At 37.9% G+C, this 14,372-nt stretch overlaps 1 protein-coding gene across 1 annotated transcript in view; it reads left to right on the top strand.

Moving 5' to 3' along the window:
- Positions 1-14,372, top strand: part of PTPRQ (protein tyrosine phosphatase receptor type Q) — a 250,188-nt gene that overhangs the window by 28,495 nt on the left and 207,321 nt on the right. The window contains exon 15 of the mRNA XM_036018637.1: positions 322-419. Coding sequence (XP_035874530.1) covers positions 322-419 — 98 coding nt within the window. The remainder of the gene's footprint in view (positions 1-321; positions 420-14,372) is intronic.

The following is a 14,372-nucleotide window of genomic DNA, read 5'->3' as shown; positions in this document are numbered from 1 at the left end:
TTAAAAATACCAATTGTAATAGCTGTATACTTTATGCTGTGATAAAAATAAATATCAATACCCATCATTCATATAATTGTACTGTGGAAACAGGGTTTCTAGAAAATTCTTTTTTTCCTTCCATTGCAGAGATGTAGAGACTGAGGCTCAGGGTAAATAGCTTGCACAAGATCACATGGTGCTAAAACTGACTAGAAAAACCTAAGTATCTTGTCCTCTTTGTCACAGTGTGATATCAAAGCTTTTCAGTCCAGTGTAGATAGCATAATGTTAGAACTTTTTTTAAAGATGTCATTTCTGTGTCTTATTTCATCACCCTAGATCCAGACCCACCATCTGATTTGCTGATTTTGGGGCAGGAAGAAAACACAATATATTTGTCTTGGAAACTCCCACAAGGAGGCTTTGAAAAGTTTCAGGTAAAGAGCAGCACTACTGTCATACAACCTGGATGTTTACTAAGATCTTATATTACTCCTTCTTTTTGTGCCTCATTTTACATTAATGGTTTTAGAAATCATAGAACCACTCCTTAAATGTAAGATTTTCCTCAAAGCAATTCTTCTATTTACTGAATTAAAAGTATAAAGTTGTCATGGTGTTCAAATTTAAGTAAAAGCTGATACTTGACTTTATATTTTTTAATTTTTTTATTGCTTATGCTGTTACAGTTGTCCCAATTTTCCCCCCTTTGCCCCTTCCTCCAGCTCACTGCCCTCTCCACAGTCTATCTCCATTGTTCATGACAGTGGGTGATACATGTATGTTCTTTGTCTAATCCCTTCACCTTATTTCAACCCATCCCCACTTTCTCCCTTCCCTCTTATAGCTGTCAGTCTGTTCCATGTTTCCGTGCCTCCGATTCTATTTTTCTCATTTGTTTATTTTGTTCATTAGGTTCCAGTTATAAGTGAGATCATTTGGTATTTGTGTTTCATTGACTGTCCTATTTCAATTAGCCTAATAGCCTCCATTTCCATCCATGCTGTCACACAAGGCAAGGATTCCTTCTTTTTTTATTGCCATTTAGTATTCCATTTTGTAAATGTACCACAACTTTCTTATCCACTCACATACTGATGGACACTTAGGCTGTTTCCAAATCTTGGCTATTGTAAATAATGCTGCTATGAACATGGGGTGCATTAGTCTTTTGAATTGGTGTTTTGGGATTCTTTGTATGTATTCCTAGAAGTGGAATTGCTGGGTCAAAAGGCAGTTCTGTTTTTAATTTTGTGAGAAAACTCCATACTGTTTTCTAGTCTGCATTCTCACCAATAGTGCACTAGGGTTCTCTTTTCTTCACATCCTCACCAACACTTGTTGGTTGATTTCTTGATGATAGCCATTTTGGCAGGTGTGAGATGATATCTCATTGTAGTTTTAATTGGCATCTCTCTGATGACTTGACTTTAAATGAGTTTGAATTTTCAGTGGAGATAGATGTGTGTATACATAGTACCAAAAGGTGAATAAAGGCATGATGGTGCTGGAGGATAATGCCTCTGTGATAGCACTGGCCAGAATAGCAATTCCATCAGTTAAAGTTGGTGATGTGCCACAGGCTCCCTTTCAGCGCCATCCTACAGATTTAGTTCAGAATGGAGACTTCCAGCCCAGAAGGGATAAGAGTAGCTGTACACAGAAGCTACTTTTCAACAATATCTATAAGGTAAATGTCTACATTTTCAGTATTTTATTTTTAATAATGTAACCTGGCATTATGTAAGGATATCTTGTACATACCTGTATGGTTTGTACTGATAATAAGCTTCCAGGGACAGCACTGTTGCTTTGTATTCTGTGGGGGCAAACAACTATTTCATACTGTCATTGTGGTGGAAAATGGCAATTTTAGTTTTAAATAACAGAAAACAACCTGGAATGGTTTAAGCAATAAAGAAAATTGTGTTGTGGTAATACAGGTGTGCCTCACAGAAACCAAGGAAAAGAATAAAACTAGGTACTGGGAAGAAATTGAATCAGGTATTTTAAGCCCATTGAGACTCCAGGGATTATTTTCTATTCCTTATGTTCATCTGCCTTAGGTTTTTTGTTTCTTGTTTCTTGTTTCCTGATGACTGGCTTTCTCTGTTAAGCAATCCATGTAGTAAGTGGAAGAGTGCCATACACAATTTTCAAGTACAAATGGTGCATTACCAGCCACAGAGAACAGATTCACCCTAGATTCCTAAGGAAGGGATTGTGATTATTCCAACTTGGATGAGACACCCAGTTCAGTTCTGGTCAACAGTGGTTGTAGGTTTCATCTCATATTAAAATGGTGACAACAGGTCTGTGTATAATGGAGGGTGTAAAGAGAATCATTAAGATTTGGGCAGATATGACAAAAGGTGTTTCCTATAAATAAAAAGTAATGTAAAATTTAATAATTTGTAGAATTGATGCAATCTGAAAGGAACCGGAACAATAAAATTACCATCTGACACTTGAAATAAATTAATCAGTACATCTGGGTTTTATATTTGAATACTGATTTCTTAACAATAAGAAAAGGTAATGGGCATTGAATGACTGATGAACAAATCCACCTTTATTTACAGCATCATCTACTAGAGACAAGAGGGATGTGGCAGAATAATGGCCTTCCCAATACCTACCGCCTAATTCCCAGAACCTGGAATATAATATCATAAGGCAAAGAGAAATTAAGGAGCAGATGGTTGGTATTAAGTTTGCTAATTAGTAGGTTTTAAAATAGGTAGATTATCATTTACCTGGGTGTTTCAGTGTGATCAGAAGGATCGTAGATGTGGAAGAGTAATCTGTGTGGTAGAGATGGAAGGAGACCATAAGCCACAGAGTATAGATGGTGTCTAGAAGCTGGGAAAGGTTTCTATTTTTGTGGGTGGGTGTTGAGATATTATTGTCAATGTTTTCTGATTAACTTATTAAAAGGATATATCTTAGGAATTTAGACATGAAATGGTAAGGACTTAGAATGTCTCTGATAATTTTAATATTCTAGGCCAGCTCTAAATCACAATTTGACAGTAGTCAATTAACGATTCAACTTTTTAACAAGCAACTGCTAAGGAAAAAGACCTTGCTGCTGAATAAATTAAGAGAAATTTGATTAAGATATGATTTTTAAGGGAATCAAATATATCATTCTATTCTCTCCCGAGGCTAGCTGGAACCAACCCCTGCTATAAAATTTCTACTTCTTGCTTGAACAAGAGTGCATGCCATGGGCTCCAGTGTTTTACAGTTTCCTTGGTGTTCAAATTATGATAGTTAGAGCATTAGTAACTTGTATAGTTAAAATACTTTAATCTATTTAGACCACCAGGCTTTAGCTTCCATTTGGTGGCTTCACAGTGGAAATAAACTATCTACCAGTATGTTGATATAAGACATTTGTGGCTTCTGGTCAAGACAGCAGCATAAGTAAATGCAGTACTTGAATCCTCCCACATCCACAACAACATCAAAATTACAACTAAACTACATAAAACATCATTCAGAACCATCTGGAATCTAGATGAACAGAAGTCCTGTAACTAAGGATGGAAAGAAGAAGCCATGCAGAGACTGATAGGTGGGACAGAGACACAGAACAGTTTGGTCCCACACCCACATGTGGTAGTTAAAAAACTGGAGGGATATCTTGGCTTAATAGGTTTGCTCTGAGGAGTGATGTGACCCAGCCCTACACCAGGCCCCACATCTGAGGTTCTGGGAAGAGAAGTCCCCAAAACTTCTGGCTGTAAAATCTAGTGGGGATTATAGGTGAATGAGATGGAGGGCTTCTGGAGCCCCAGGCAGTTCCTCTTACAGAGCCTGCATGGACTTACTTGGACTCACTTGCTCTGACCTCCAGTGCTGGGGCACCAGGGACATGTAAGGAGGAACTCAGTTGTCTGGCTTCAAAGCAATGACTGGAGTGGTACCTTTCTCCCAGATGGAGGTATTGGTAGTGACCATTGCTCCTTTGCTGAGACCTCCCCCACAGAGCCAGCAGATGGGTACCATATCTGAATCTCTATCAACCTGGCTAACACTGTTCAGCCTGACCTATGCTTCCCTGAGACCCTGTCCCACTCAACTCGCAGGCCCACCCAAGCTGTTGGCAGTGGCTTTTGTGTACAAATGGCTTGTCTTAGCTCATGATGCATACTTTCCTAAAACTTCTCAAAAGTTCACAAATCTCAAACAAGTAGCATCTGGCTTCAGTGAGTCCTGCACCTCTTGCTAAGTGGTCCCAGGACTAACACTAATAGCAGCCAGCACTAATAGCTTGGCCTCTCCCAGGCACCTCCAAGCCTAACACAAGTAGCAGCCATCTGAAGATTGCTTTGTAGGTCATGCTGAGTAGCCCTGAGCAGGGCACAGGTGGCATCTGATCTTGGCTTGCAAGTCTTGGGAGGCATCAGAACCAGCACACCCAGTGGACAGCTTCAGACCATGCCAAAGTACCACCCAAACACCTCCACAATTAACACACTCAAGGGAAAGACTCAGAGGGCACCAGAGACCCACTGAAATAAGTCCTGCTCTGTACGGTTGGCCCCTGTGCAACAGCTCCCCTGAAGTGGTCACTGCCACTCTTTGCAGTTGATTGGCCTGGAGAGAAATCATTTGCATTGAGAGCAGTCAAGACTTACCTACAATAGAAGGGTACACACAGTTTATTGGGGGGGCAGGGTGGGATGCATCTGGAGTGCTGAGCTGAAGTGATCTGAGAGGTTGAGCCACTGGGCCCTACAAGACACCTACAAGACACCAGACTAGTAGTCTGGTCTACTACATAAGACCAGACTATCAGGAAATAGAGCAGCTTTACCTAGTAGATAAAAACAAACACAGGGAGGTAGACAAAATGAGGAGACAAAGAAACATGTCCCAAATGAAAGAGAATAACAAAACTCCATAAAATGAACTAAACAAAATGGAAACAAGCAATCTACCAGATGCTGAGTTCATGACAGTCTGATGTCATAACACTGGGTGGTCAGTGAACTTAGGGGAAGAGTAGATGAACTTAGTGAGAATTTCAACAAAGGGATATAAACATAAAAATGAAGATAGAAAACACTAAAAAGAACCCATCAGAAATGAAGAATACACTAACTAAAATGAAGAATACATCACAAGGAATAAACAATGGAGTAGATGAAGCAGGGGATCAAACCAGCAATTTGAAATGTAAGAAAACAGAAAATATCCAATAAGAACAGCAAAAGGAAGAAAGAATCCAGAAAAATGGGGATGGTTTAAGGAGTCTTTGGGACAACTTCAAGCATACCAATATTTGCATCATGGGGATGCTGGAAGGGGAAGAGAGAGCAAGGAATTGAAAACTTATTTGAAAAAATAATGACTGAAAACTTCCCTAACCTGGTGAAAGAAATAGACATACAATCCCATGAAGTGAAGAGAGTTCCAAAAAATATGAACCCTAAGAGGTCTGTACCAGGATGTATCATAATTAAAATGTCAAAAGTTCAAGACAAAAAGAGAATCTAAAAGCAGCAAGAGAAATGCAGTTGATTACCTACAAGAGAGCTTCCATAAGAGTATCAGCTGATTTCTTGACAGAAACTTTGAAGGCCAGGAGGGATTGGCACACAATATTTAAAGTGATGAAAAGCAAGGACCTACAATCAAGATTACTGTACCAAGCAAAGCTATTATTTAGAATAAAAGGACAGATAAAGAGCTTTTAAGAAAAAGGAGTTCATTATCACCACAGTATTACAAGAAATGTTAGTGTCTTCTTGAAGAAGAAGATGGAGAAGAAGAAGGAGAAGAAGAAGAAGGAGAAGGAAGAGGAGAAAGAGGAGGAGGAGAAGGGGAAGGAGAGATAAAAATATGAATAATAAAGTTGCTGTAATATATATCTATCATCCGTATGTTCATTGAAGCATTATTTACAATAGCCAAGATATGGAAGCAATCTAAGTGTCCATCAACAGGTAATTGGATCAAGAACTGGTACATGTATACAATGGAAAATGGAATATGACTCCATTATAAAGAAGAATGTTGTCGCCATCTGAAACAACATGGATGAACCTAGAGGGTATTGTGCTTAGGGAAATAGGTGAGACAGAGAAAGAAAAAATGCCATATAAATGTGGAATACAAAAACCAAAATAAATGAACAAGCTGACCAGAAACAGACTCAGAGATGCAGAGAACATTTTGATGGTTGCCAGATGAAAGGCGATATGGGGGTATAGGTGAAAAAGGTAGAGGGATTTAGAAATACAGATTGGCAGTTACAGAACAGAATACTCATGGGCATGTAAATATAACACAGGAAACATAGTCAATACTATTGTAATAACTATGTATGATGCCAAATGGCTAGATTTGTCAAGGTGATCACTTCATAATTGTATAAATGTCTAATCACTGGGTTGTATACCTGAAACTAATATAATATTGTACATTAATTGTAATGGGAAATTTTTGAAAAAATACTTTAAAACTGTATATGTATTACTCACTAGTTAACTTAAGTTTAAAATATTTAAGTAACTTTATATTATAACTTATTAATATTAATTATTAAATAATATATATAGAAAGACATTTTTATAGATCTATGTGTAAAACTTGTATAGAGTGTAAAGGCTTCTATGGCTCTCCACTATCTACCCAATGTTATGTCTGCCACTTATTGTGATCTTTAGAACCAATGAGTGACTCCAACAGCCTCTCTCATCTTCTGTTTTCTATATACCTCACGTTTCAGCAATTGTATTGCCCACTATTATATATTTCATATTTTCTGGACTCTAGTCTTTGGTCATACTGTTCTTGTTACCAGACTACATTTTCCCCATGTTTTTCCTGGACACTTCTTTTAAGACCTTGTTCAAGATCCAAGATGGAGGCATAGGTGGTCGCACTGTACCTCCTTGTGCAACCAAAACTAAGGACAACAAGAATTTACAAACAAACAAACAAACAAAAACAACCAGAACAGAGAGAAATGAACCGAACAGAAGTCTGAATACCAGACATCCAGTCCGGTAAGGAGGGGCAGAATCGGAGGCCTATGAAGAGGGGTCGAGGGGTTCCGGCAGGAAAAATCGGTGGCTGGCAGACGCACACGTGCAGGGCACAAACCGCAGTTGGTGGACCCCAGAAATGCAGGGGCAGCTGACGGACCTGTGGCAGATCCTGGGCGTGGGAGGCAACGAACAGACCTAGTGAGGTGAGCAAGGCGGCTGGCTGTCTGCAGCTGCACATTCAAGCACAGACAAACTGAGTAAAAGCGGCAGCACGACATAGACTGCTCAACCCAGGGACCCAGTGCTGGGAAACAAAGCCTGAAGGCACTGATTGAAAACACCTGTGAAAGTTGAGGCCCGGAGATTCTCTCAGCCTCACAGGAGGGTCCTTGGAGAAACCCACAGAGTCCTAGAGAGTGCACAAGCCCATCCACCTGGGAACCAGCATCAGAGGGGACCAATTTGCTTGTGGGAAGCAGCAAGGGGGACTGGAGTCCTGGTGAGAGCGAGTGGACGCCATTGTTCCCTCTCAGACCCTGCCCCCACATACAACGTCACAACCCAGCGACTGAGGTGCCCCGCCCTGGTGAACACCTAAGGCTCCACCCCTCAATGTAACCAGCGTGACCAGACCAAAGGAAAAAAAATAAAAGAGATGGCTCAAACAGAGTTAAAAGCCCCAGAGCCAATTTTTTTTAAGCGACCGAGAAATAGCCAACCTATCAAATGCACATTTCAAAGCACTGGTGATCAGGATGCCTACAGAATTCATGGACTTTGGTCATAAATTAGATGAATGAATGCAGACTACAATAAGTGAAATGAAGAAAAATGGACATGGAACCAGTAGTGATGGAAAGAAAACTGGGTTTCAAATCAATGGAAGGGACCAGAAGGAGGAAAGGAACAACCAAACAGAAAATAATTAAGAAACAAGAATTTTAAAAAATGAGGAGAGGCTTAGGGACCTCCAGGACACCTTTAAACGGTGCAATATCCAAATTATAGGGGTACCAGAAGGGGAAGAGGAAAAACAACAAGTGCAAGAGTTATTTGAACAAATAATAAAGGAGAACTTCCTCAATCTAGCAAGGGAAATAGACTTCCGGGAAGTACAGGAAGCTCAGAGAGTCCCAAAGAAGTTGGACCCAAGGAGGAACATGCCAAGGCACATCATAATTACATTACCCAAGATAAAAATGAAGGAGAGAATTCTAGAAGCAGCAAGAGATAAGGGGACAGTTACCTACAAAGGAGTTCCCATCAGAATGTCAGCTGATTTCTCAAAAGAGACCTTGCAGGCAAAAGGGAGCTGGAAAGAAGTATTCCAAGTCATGAAAGGCAAGGACCTATATCCAAGAATACTCTATCCAGCAAAGCTTTCATTTAGAATGGAAGGACAGATAAAGTGCTTCTCAGATAAGGCCAAGTTAAAGGAGTTCATCATCACCAAGCCCTTATTATATGAAATGTTAAAGGGACTTATCTAAGAAAAAGAAGATAAAAAATATGAACAGTAAAAAAAAGACATCAAACTCACAGTTAGTAACAACCACACCTAAAACAAAAGCAAACTAAGCAAACAAAGAGAATAGGAACAGAACCACAGAAATGGAGATCACATGGAGGGTTAGCAACAGGGAAGTAGGAGGAGGAGAGAGGGGGAAAAGATATAGAGAATGAGTAGCATAGACAATAGGTAGAAAATATACAGGGGGAGGGCAGGAATGGTGTGGGAAATGTAGAAGTGAAAGAACTTATGACACATGGACATGAACTAAAGGGGGGGAATGTAGGTGGGAGGGGGTGGGCAGGGGGAGGGGAGTGAAGGGGGAAAATGGGACAACTGTAATAGCATAACCAATAAAATATATTTTTTAAAAAAGACCTTGTTCAGGTATCATTCCCTCCACAAAAATTCCCTTAACACCATTTATCAGCTTCCCATACTAGAACATTTAGTATTGTCCCTTAGCTGCTGTCTTTTCTTCATGTCTATATGTACTTTTTCACCGAACTGTAGTGATTCTAACTTAGAATTATTGTAAAAATCTGTCCTTTCCTTTTCATCCCCATTTTACATGCATCAATTCAGATCCTTACCATTGTTGCTGGTTCTGTCTTTCCTGAAGGATCAAGCTGACCTTCAGAAAAATTCTAAATCTGTTGAATCATCATCTCATTACCTTTTTCTGCACTCATCTTAAATTCCAGACTCATACTGTGAATGCATTAGACATTTTACTCCTTCTTTCTTTGATAGTACATACCTTGTTGAAATTTAAATATCTGTGGTTTTTTCCTTCCTGAAATGATCATTTATGTACTCTTTACTCTGGCCATTTTTTTGGAGGGGGAGATGGCTTCCCCAGCTATTTCTAAGAATAGTTACTTTCTTCTTTGACCCATACAACTTATTTATCATAGCATTTATACAATGCACTCATTTTGATGTCTGCTCAGAAACAGACATCACAACACATTAGGTTTCCACAACATATTGAAGATTCCTAGGAAGGGACAGGCTCATGTAGGGGTGTAGTGCAAAGGGAAGAAAATAGAAGGGCAGAAGGGTTGACTTCCAAATTTTATTGAAGATAGAGGTGAAGCTGGTGTAGGGGCTTCCTGGAAGAACTAGAGGCCTTGCTGTTTGAAAATTTCCCTGAGCTTAGAGGCACAGGGAGCTAGGCCCTTTTTATCTTGGTTGTGTAGATATGGGTAGGCTGGGAAAAAGAGCAGGGATCTAAAAGTTGTCAACAGTCAGACATAAAGAAAATGGAGTCAGCTTTTTAATTACAATGCTGCAATTATCCATAGTTTAAGGTTAGAAGAAATAAGATGAAGGGGAGTTTTTTGTTTGCTCATTTGTTTTTTAAAAGATGAGGGCATTATGTATGCCTTCAGGTTGAGTTGAAAGCTTCCCGAAACAGAAACAATTTCATTGTCAACAAATTCAACACTCAATATTCAAAAATCCTATGCCTTCAGCAACATTCTTGTCTTCACAATGCTTGCTTATAGTGTAGAAGAACTGCGTGTATGAGAATGATAGTTACTAGACCAACATCTTTATAAAGGCTGGAGGGGGTAAGATCAAGTCCTCAAATCCTCTAAAATGAAAGGAAGAAGAAGGGTGCCATGTGTTAAGGTCTGCTTGATTAACCAAAGCAAATGCTTTAAATAAATCTTAAGTCATCAAGTATTGTCAGTTCCACTACTGAAATATAAATTCCATTCAGCTCTTAATGGGTCCTCAGAAAACCATAGCATCTAAAAGTTTTCTATCAATGTCAAATGATAAAGTCTGTGTAGCATTCAAGGTCATTAAAATCTATGTCATAGTGAACCTAGGAACACAAGTATCACATTTCTTATGAGATTATGACACAAATTTCAATTTTAATTTTAATTTTTTACAGAAGAAGAATTAAACTCTTAGTGATATATTTATGCAAAATATTCTGGAAATATATCTTATAATAGCATTTTCTTTATTATACTTATACTTTATTATACTTTGTTTTGCCCAGCATTCTGAGAGTTCAAAAGATAGGGAACATGCATTAGTATGGACAAACTGTGAAATTCATTTAAACACCAAATATTTGTTCTAGTTAGTGATCCTCTGAAAGTATTAAATTGCTGACTTTCTTTTTCATGAGCATTGTAAGTGCAAAATTATATTTTTTAAATAGAATTTCAGAACTGTAATGGAACTGAAGGTATAATCTATTCCAAGCATAAAAATAAATATTAGCTTGCATATTTAAGACCTAAGATAATTCACTGTGAACTTAGAAAAAATCAAATACTTGACATAGAACATTTATGAAAGTTTGCCATTTCCTTTTGTACACATTTTAACTATTTGTTATGAACTCTGAGAGAAGTCATAGACCAGTGCTGTCCAGTAGAAATATAATGTGAACCACAAGTGAAAGTCATATGTGTAACTTTAAATTTTCTAATAGTAAAAAAGTAAAAAGAAACAAGAAAAATTAATTTCAGTAATTTCATATACCTCAACATATGCAAAATATTAACATGTAAATAATATGTAAATTATTAATGAGGTATTTTATGTTATTTTTTATACTAACTTAAAAATCTAGTATCTGAGGCCCTGGTTGGGTGGCTCAGTTAGTTAGAGTGTTGTCCCAATATGCCAAGGTTGTGAATTCGATCCTTGGCCAGGGCACATATAAGGATCAACTAATGGTGTCTTGGCTGGTGTGGCTCAGTGGACTGAGCCCGCCTGTGAACAGAAAGGTCACTGGTTCAATTCCCTTGTCAGGGTACATGCCTTGGTTGCTGGCCAGGTCCCAGGTTGGGTGCTTGCGAGAGGCAACCAATTGATGTTTCTCTCACACATTGATGTTTCATTGCCTCTTGTATTCCCTCCCTTCCTTTCTCTGTCTTAAAAAACAATCAACGAATGAATGCGTAACTAAGTGGAACAACAAATCAATATTTCTCTCTCTTTCTATCTCTCTCCCTTCCTCTCTCTCCCTAAAATCAATCAACCAAAAAAAATGTACTGTCTGTTTTATACTTTTAAAAAGTCTCAATTTAGACTAGAAACATTTGAAGTACTCAATAGCCACATGTGCCAAGCAGAGTTACAGGGAGTGATTGTCACCTGGATTTAAAGGTAAGTGGAAGATGGCAAAAACGGATGCAAAGTGCCCAGCCTAAATCCTACTTCTTTCCTGAAGCCTTCTCTAATCTTATCAGTAGAGAATAACATTTCTTTGTACAAAGCTTTTATGAAACTTCTGTTTAAGCATTTCTGCTATTTTCAACATGCTATTGTGTAATGCTATTGTTGATGTACATGTGCTAACATCACCATTTCCTTGAGGAACCTTTTAGCTCTCCTTGGGCTTAAACTTTCAGAGTTATTATATGCAGAATAAAGCATCACTTTCTTTTATTTGTCCATAGTTTCTATCTTCTAGACCTCATGTGCTAGCCTTTTAATATGATGCAACTTTGTTGTATGTGCCTGTGTTCAATTTTTCCATGATTTTACAAGATGTGGTAGGCAGTATGTTGGAACCGAAGGAACAAGGCCCTGAAATTTCTTGCTTTGAATCACAACTTTATCTCTATGGTGAGACCTTGGGCAAATTTTTATGCTCTGTGGTCCTATTTTTCTGTCTATTAATGAGGATTATTGTTACCTTATGGAATTGTTGAGGGAATTCAATGAGATAATGTTTAGCAACTGCTCTGCCCTCTAAGGGCAGGCATTTTGTCTGCTTTGCTTACCTTTTGGTACTGTTACTGAGCCCAGTATCTGACATATGGCCAGAGTCAATGAGTATTTTTGTGAGTGAATGATTGAGTCATTAAGTTTTCACTGTTTACATTTCACAATCAAGGAAGTTCAATCTTAATGTGAATTTCTCTTTACCCTCTCTGTTGTCACACAGCCATCAGACTGTCTTTCTTAAAAGTAAAAGTAAACATATCATATTTGTGCTTCAAAGGTTTCTTACCATAGCTTACAAGGTTCTGCCTATTCCTTGTGATCACCCCTGTCTTTCCGGTGTCTCCCACCTCAGGTATGGACACAGTGCTTCAGTCACCTGCTTGGTTATGTTTAATTCTTCCCATTTGCTCATCCCTCCATTCATCAGCTTGTTATTTCTGTCATTTCTACCTCTAAAATAGATTCTTCTTATATCTACTTGGCCTCCATCCCCAGTCTACCACTCTTGTCCTAGACACTGTCATTTCTTAACTGAGACCAGGAGCCTAGGTGACAGATAACAACCTCTCACCTCCTGACTGGTCTGTTTCCATTCTTGAGTACCTTACAATCTAGTTTCTACATAAGAGCCAGAGAGAACTATTAAAAGCATGGGGTCCTTCATTGGTTTAGCACCCTCCAGAGATTTGCATTGCTCTTCAAATAAAATTTAAACTTCTTGGCACGGTCTCTAAGACCTCATCTGATTGGATGTTCACCTACATGTCTTGCCTACTCAGTCATCATGTTGAGACCATATTTGGCTTTTTCTTTTACTCAAGCAATCCCCGTTGCAAGGTTTTTGTGCTTAACAGTCATTCTGCATGAATATCTTGCCTCCAGTTTTGTTAACTTTTTCTTGTCACTGAGTTTAATGCTCAAATATCATCTCCTCATATCCTCCCCTGATGACTAAATCTAAATAAAGCTGCTCTTTCTGTTCACTCACAGTGTTGCTGATTTATCTCATTCATTCATTTATCAAGTTGCTGATTGTTAAATGCCACCACTAGAAATGTAATTTCCTGCAATCAGAGACCTTTTCTATCTTATTTACTTCAATAAACCTTTGCCATCTTATTTACATGTAATAATGCAGGCCCTATAATAGATGCTCTATAAATATTTGCTGAATAAAGTTTTACATACCAGTGTTACCACATATTATTGGGGTAATGATGGAGGAAGACATCAATACTGGACATAGTTACCAGGAAAAGATGGAACTTGAGATGAACTTTTAGTAATGGGTAAGATTCAGATTCATGGAAAAGAGGAGAGGATGTTCCACACTAGCAAGTTCACAAAGTCAGGAGTGAGCATTCTATCTCTTGTTTGAAAATGTCATTCAATAATAAGGACATCTTTAATAATTAATCATTCATGAAAAATTCTATTCTTCTAGAATGATTCAATTCATTCCTATATTCACTGTAGGTATTCTCCAGTGAAAAATCTAAGCATTTTAAATATTAATTGTAAGAGATCCATATTTTTATCTTTGTCTGTCTGTCTGCCCTGATTCACATTATTTCAAACCAAATGCCCATAGGAATGTCTTTTTATGTGGTTAACTGAGGCCATAAAATTATTTATTGCTGGATAAAATATATAACCATAGGCTTACTTTTTACTATATAAATGAACATTTCTTTCAGAGACTGTAAATTATACACCCATTATTGAGTGAAACTTATTTTAAGAGATCACGTTAATCTTTAGGATTCAGATTATTTTTATTAACTATATTATATTACTAATGGTTATCTTAGTCTTACTAAACCAATGAGATTATTTGTTAAATTTTAATGAATTAAGCAACAGTATCCTGGTTGCTTAGCAAAGTACTTGCATAATTGGGATCATTTTCTTTATCATTTAAAATTAATCATCTTCAAATTGTGCTTAAAAGTAGAAGTAAAGCATGAATTAAGTTTTCATCCATTGGTTTCTATTAGGCATGTGTAGTCCACACACTGGGAAACAAACCTCTATTTTTCAAATTGCATTTTTAAAAATTTAAATATTTTTCATCTTTATATCACTATACTTCCTTTTCCTTCTACCCCTACATTGGTGTCTTAGTACAACTCTTTTTTATTGTACTTTTTCCATTACCACTTATTTCCCTT

Source organism: Phyllostomus discolor, chromosome 2 (assembly GCF_004126475.2).
Source record: "Phyllostomus discolor isolate MPI-MPIP mPhyDis1 chromosome 2, mPhyDis1.pri.v3, whole genome shotgun sequence".
Taxonomy (NCBI): domain Eukaryota; kingdom Metazoa; phylum Chordata; class Mammalia; order Chiroptera; family Phyllostomidae; genus Phyllostomus; species Phyllostomus discolor.
This window is presented reverse-complemented; position numbering and strand designations above follow the sequence as displayed.